The sequence below is a fragment of the Coregonus clupeaformis genome, chromosome 16, assembly GCF_020615455.1.
Source record: "Coregonus clupeaformis isolate EN_2021a chromosome 16, ASM2061545v1, whole genome shotgun sequence".
Lineage (NCBI taxonomy): Eukaryota > Metazoa > Chordata > Actinopteri > Salmoniformes > Salmonidae > Coregonus > Coregonus clupeaformis.
In genome coordinates, this window is record NC_059207.1 from 29,028,367 (window position 1) to 29,034,896 (window position 6,530).

Sequence of the window (6,530 nt, forward strand, 5' to 3'; positions counted from 1 at the left end):
TAATAGCAGTGTGAGGAGGTGGTAGCAGGAGGGGACAGGGAGCGATTAGGTCCAGGTGATTAATTAGCAGTGGGAGGTGGTGGTAGCAGGGAGGGACAGGAGCGGTTAGGTCTAGGTGATTAATAGCAGTGTGAGGTGGTGGTAGCAGGGAGGACAGGAAGCGGTTAGGTCTAGGTGATTAATAGTAGTGAGTGGTGGTAGCAGGGAGGGGACAGGAGCGGTTAGGTCTAGGTGATTGATAGCGTGTAGGTGAGGTGGTGGTAGCAGGGGAGTGACAGGGAGGTTAGGTCTAGGTGGATTAATAGCAGTGTGGGTGAGGTGGTGGTAGCAGGGAGGGACAGGGAACGGTTAGGTCTAGTGATTAATAGCAGTGTGAGGTGGTGGTAGCAGGGAGGGGGACAGGAGCGGTTAGGTCTAGGGTGGATTAATAGCAGTGTGAGGTGGTGGTAGCAGGAGGGGGACAGGGAGCGGTTAGGTCTAGGTGATTAATAGCAGTGTGAGGTGGTGGTAGCAGGGAGGGAACAGGGAGGGGTTAGGTCTAGGTGATTAATAGCAGTGTGAGGTGGTGGTAGCAGGGAGGGGGACAGGGCGAGCCGGTTAGGTCTAGGTGATTAATAGCAGTGTGAGTGGTGGTAGCAGGGAGGGGGACAGGGAGCGGTTAGGTCTAGGTGATTAATAGCAGTGTGAGGTGGTGGTAGCAGGGAGGGGACAGGGGAGCCAGTTAGGTCTAGGTGATTAATAGCAGTGTGAGGTGGTGGTAGCGGAGGGGGACAGGGGAACAGTTAGGTCTAGGTGATTAATAGCAGTGTGAGGTGGTGGTAGCAGGAGGGGACAGGAGCGAGTTAGGTCTAGGTGATTAATAGCAGTGTGTGAGGTGGTGGTAGCAGGGAGGGGACAGGGAACGGTTAGGTCTAGGTGATTAATAGCAGTGTGAGGTGGTGGTAGCAGGGAGGGGGACAGGGGAGCGGTTAGGTCTAGGTGATTAATAGCAGTGTGAGGTGGTGGTAGCAGGGAGGGGACAGGGGGGCGGTTAGGTCTAGGTGATTAATAGCAGTGTGAGGTGGTGGTAGCAGGGAGGGAGACAGGGGAGCGGTTAGGTCTAGGTGATTAATAGCAGTGTGAGGTGGTGGTGGTAGCAGGGAGGGGGACAGGGGAGCGGTTAGGTTTTCCTCCTGGTGATGTGGTCATAGATGATGACCTGGCTGTAGAGGTCAGACTGGAGGGGAGTCCTGGAGGAGTTGTCCCCTGGTGAGGCCTAGAGAGGAGAGTAACAGAGTTAGAGAGGAAACAAACAGCATGTGAAGCCTACAGACAGGAAGGAGAAACACTGTTGGGAAATATCCGGAAGATCTTTGAACTAGCATCCTTTGTTTATTACCTAAATTATTAGATTATTCAATTAACTAAATGATCTCAACGTAATTGTTTTAGAATGTACAACGTGTGTGTTTAAAATCCAACAAGGTCTAAAAGCCAGAAACAACCTGTATCCTAGTTAGAGGATGTCATCGGACACGGCTCTAGTTTAACAGAACATCCCGCTTTTTAAAGACTTAGGAGTTTCTGGGCGTGCCTGAACTTCCATTCCAGTCGGACTGCGGCCCTTCCACCAAGATTACACAAGGCGGTGTGTGCGTGGGAGCAGCTGTGGTTCTTTATTAAAGGCTCACTCTGTCAGAAGGTTTCAGAGGGAGTGGACACTCAGCCCAGCCACCCATTACTACCACAACACTTTTACCTCAAATGACACTTACGTAGGTGTCTTATTCAGTACCACAGCCTTCTGGTGGCCAAGTTCAAAATACCAAATAAGGACCAATTAAAATGGCTGCATCATACAGATCTCATGAGAGGTGTATGGGAAAAAAATAGAACATGTTTCGCATGTATTTTTACATATGAAATTAAACATATATAATTTCTTCCATTACATCTTCTGGACTGTTCGACATTTTCGCAGGTTTATGCTAAAATGACTAATTCAAAAGGGAGAAATACTTTTTAAAGCACACATCGAAAACATTGAGAGAAAACAAGATTGTTTCATGTCAACGAAATTACTTCCAAACTTCAGTAAAATGCCAAAAGCCAAAGATTATTGGCTTGAGCAGACACACTGGTCATAGTATGACAAAGAGAGAACAAGAAACAACCCAGCAAACCGAAATTGGTTCTCTGAAAGTTCCCAGAACATTCGTTAGGTCGCGGCGAATGTTCTCATAACACAACAACTGTCCAGTCGTGCTAATTATTGTAGAATGTTCGTATAAAACATTAGTCTGATGTTAAAAGAACGTTCCCAGAACACATTTAATCCATTTTTTAAAGTTTCCCAGAATGTTTCATTAGGTTGTGGCAACAGTTTGGTGAGAACATTGTGGGGACATCACAAAAGATATGTTCCCAAAACACATAAACTGTCCAGTTGTGCAGATGATTCTACAATGTTTCTTTTAGGGTGCAAAAAACATTCACCTGATGTTACAAGAACGTTCCCAGAACACATTTTGTCTGTTCTTTAAAGGTTCCCAGAATGCTTCTTTAAGCAACATTGTGGGGATATGACGAGAGATATGTTCCCAAAACAATACAACTGTCCAGTTATGCTGAATTTCAGATAATGTTTGAATCAGGGTGCACAAAACATTTATTTGATGCAAGAATGCTGACAAAACAGCCTTTCTGAGTTCTTTAAAGGTTCCCAGAACATTTAATTCAGTTATGGGAGTTGTCTGGGATGTTGCAAGAATATTCTTGTGATATTCACATAAGTTGCACAGAACATTCCCACACTAACCAGATTTCCATCCAACCTTTCTATGCGAGTAAAGTACGTTGGATACAAAATGTCACGACAGGCCTGATAAAAACAGCAAATTTGTCAGTAAACTTCCAAATGTCGACAAAACAAAATACACTAGAAAAGGTGGGCTCTGTTTGTGTCAGTAAAATTAATTATGTGAGAAATTACAGTTGAAAACTCCTTTATACACAAATATTGATATAATAACCATCATATCGTTTTAAACTTGGGAGTCACGCGATGACATGTTGTGTGGTCTTCCCAATATGACTTGGGAAAGCATGCAGTTTATAAAATGCTACAGATGAAATAAGTTATGATGAACTTCACAGGGTGGTGAAAGTGCCACGGTGATGAGCTGGATGCTCCTTTCCAATAAATATCCAGGGTCTTATTCTGGTGACATGATCATCGATGCTTGGCTGCCGTTTGACAAATAAAACTATTCTTGCTGTTATCCATAGTAATCTCACCATGTAGACTATACCCACACTGTATCTGCAAGCTGTTGGCTAGATAACATTACATTTACATTTACGTCATTTAGCAGACGCTCTTATCCAGAGCGACTTACAAATTGGTGCATTCACCTTATAGCCAGTGGGACAAGAGGTGGGGTTTCAAGTGTCTCCGGAGGTGAGAACAGGTGCCAAGACCAGAGTGAACACCCCTGTGAAGTTCATCGTAACTTATTTCACCTGTAGCCCAATAAACTGCACCACAACATGTTGTCGCGTGACTCCAAGGTTACTTTGATATGATGGTTATTATATCAATATTTGCGCATAAAAGCGTTTCCGACGACATTTCTCGCACAATACATTTTACAGACACAGAAAGATCCCACCTTGTCTAGCTTATTCTGTCAACATTTAGAAAGTTTACTGAAAGATTTGCTGTTTCCATGTCATTCCATGTATTATCCAACGTGTACTCTACGCGCATAGAGAGGTTGGAAGGAAACCTGGTTAATGAAATGTATTAATTACACTGTCAGAATGTTGCAGTCAGAATGACTGCGAGGCCCCCCCCCAAAAAAAAACACACCCAATATAATTCCTACTTTGAGACGCTTGATATGTTCCCCCCTGTGTTATTTTTCATGATCTGAAAAGCAAAAGTGATCCTAGATCAGTGCTCATAGTCTTGGATACCTTGTGAATATGGGCCCTGACGTACGCAGCATATCAAGAGGATGGGTGAGGTGATGGTGAACAGCCCAGTTACCAGTATTGCTCTGGGTCAGTTATGTCTAAGAAGGTTAAAACAGGAAGCATAGAATTCCTGATTGACCGTCCTGCCATGGCAACCATACTGCCATGGCAACCATACTGCCATGGCAACCATACTGCCATGGCGACCATAATGTCATGGCTATATACTGAAAAAAGACAATGCAAGAGAGCATCCCTGGTGACGCAGAGGATAGAAGACCTGGCTTGGGAACCAAACATCGCAGGTTCGAACCCCAGATTGTCAATAAATGAAGTGTAGAAAGTATGGTTGCGTTTGTATCATTAAATGCTGTTAAAATGTCCTGTGAGTGAAATAAAAGTGCCATGTGGCTCTATGTCACCTGCAATAAAGTCCTCAGATGTGAATTGCCATTTCAATCTAGAGAGAAACACAGTGGGGAAGTATTTCATCCTGCTTCCTGATGCTTTAAGGAGCTACACGCTGAGAATGTTGTGGTAATATTAGGTCAAACTTAAATATAACATTTTCTAAATGTTCTGAGGACCTCCAAGACAAGGTCAAATGTAGATTGTGTGAACATTAATGGGATATTATGTTAAACCCAAAACAAACATTCTATGAATGTCATAAAAATGGCCTTTTTTGGAAATTGTGGAACATTGTGCAACACTGTGGGAATGTTCTCCGCAACCTTCATGAATATCACACAAATATTCTTGCAACATCCCAGACAACTCCCATAACTTAATTAAATGTTCTGGGAACCTTTAAAGAACTTAGACCAGGTGTTCTGTCAACATTCTTATAACATTAAGGGAATGTCCTGTGCAACCTAACTTAAATATATGAATGTCATCACAACTGAGCATATTTTGTGTTTTGGGAACCTATCTCTTGTAATGTACCCACACTGTTCCCACAACCCATTACATGTTCTGGGAATCTTTAAAGAACTCAGAAAGGCTGTTCTGTCAACGTTCTTGCAACATCAAAGGAATGTTGTGTGCACCCTGATACAAACATTATAAATATTAGCAAAACTCGACAGTTTTAGTGTTTTGGGAATCTATCTCTTGTCATATCTCCACAATGTTCCCACAACATAAAGAAACATTTTAGGAACTTTAAAAGAACATAAAACATTTGTTCTGGGAATGTTTTTGTATCATCAGGTAAACATCGTTTGCACCCTAAAATAAACATTGTATAATCATCCACACAACTGGACAGTTTTTATGTTTTGGGAACATATCTTTTGTGATGTCCCCACAATGTTCCCACCAGACTGTTCCCACAACCTAATGAAACATTCTGGGAATCTTTAAAGAACAGACAAAATGTGTTTTGGGAACGTTCTTGCAACTTAGACAAATGTTTTATACAAACATTGTATAATCATCAGCACGACTCGGTGGTGCTTTGCCAGGGCTGGGTCTGTGCTTTGCTGGGTTGAGCTGGGCAGTGCCATGCTGTTCAGGGCTAGGCTGGGTTCTGGGCATGTGGGTGGTTGCGGGTTGCTCTGTCTGGCTTCCAGTGCCTCCTCTAGTGTTTTTAATTGGCAGCCTGGTCTGCTCTACTCTACTCTACGCTGCTCTGCTCTGGTCGGGGCTGGGCGGTGCTCGACCGCAGCTGGAACGCACAACTGAGATTTTGATTTCGCCCTCAACAGCGCAGCAGAACTCAATATGTCCCCAAAGCTCAGTTTGCAACTCATGTTCAAAATAGTTCTGCTACTCCACAAAGCTCCTTCTCTCCGACACCGCCCCCAGCAGAGAGGACAGAGATGTGAACACCCAGAACTAGCAGCCACTGGATTAGGCTGTTGTTAGTTTGTAGAACCCTTGTCCCTCCTGTTCAGTGTTTAATGAGAGTCAGCAGGTGAACTCTGACAGCAGCACCATCTCTCTCTCTGTCTGTCCGTCTGTCTGACAGCAGCACCATCTCTCTCTCTCTCTGTCTGTCTGTCTGACAGCAGCACCATCTCTCTCTCTGTCTGTCCATCTGTCTGACAACAGCACCATCTCTCTCTCTCTCTGTCTGTCTGACAGCAGCACCATCTCTCTCTCTCTGTCCATCTGTCTGACAGCAGCACCATCTCTCTCTCTGTCCGTCTGTCTGACAACAGCACCATCTCTCTCTCTCTGTCCATCTGTCTGACAACAGCACCATCTCTCTCTCTCTCTGTCCATCTGTCTGACAACAGCACCATCTCTCTCTCTGTCCGTCTGTCTGACAACAGCACCATCTCTCTCTCTGTCCGTCTGTCTGACAACAGCACCATCTCTCTCTCTGTCTGTCCATCTGTCTGACAACAGCACCATCTCTCTCTCTCTCTGTCTGTCTGACAGCAGCACCATCTCTCTCTCTGTCCGTCTGTCTGACAACAGCACCATCTCTCTCTCTCTGTCCATCTGTCTGACAACAGCACCATCTCTCTCTCTCTCTGTCCATCTGTCTGACAACAGCACCATCTCTCTCTCTGTCCGTCTGTCTGACAACAGCACCATCTCTCTCTCTGTCCGTCTGTCTG

The 6,530-nt window shown here is 44.5% G+C and overlaps 1 protein-coding gene across 1 annotated transcript in view; it reads right to left on the minus strand.

Moving 5' to 3' along the window:
• Window positions 1-1,094: 1,094 nt before the first annotated feature.
• cfap299 (cilia and flagella associated protein 299) overlaps window positions 1,095-6,530 on the minus strand; it is a 375,917-nt gene continuing 370,481 nt past the window's right edge. Inside the window, exon 6 of the mRNA XM_045225655.1 lies at window positions 1,095-1,255. Coding sequence (XP_045081590.1) covers window positions 1,160-1,255 — 96 coding nt within the window. The 3' untranslated portion in view covers window positions 1,095-1,159. The remainder of the gene's footprint in view (window positions 1,256-6,530) is intronic.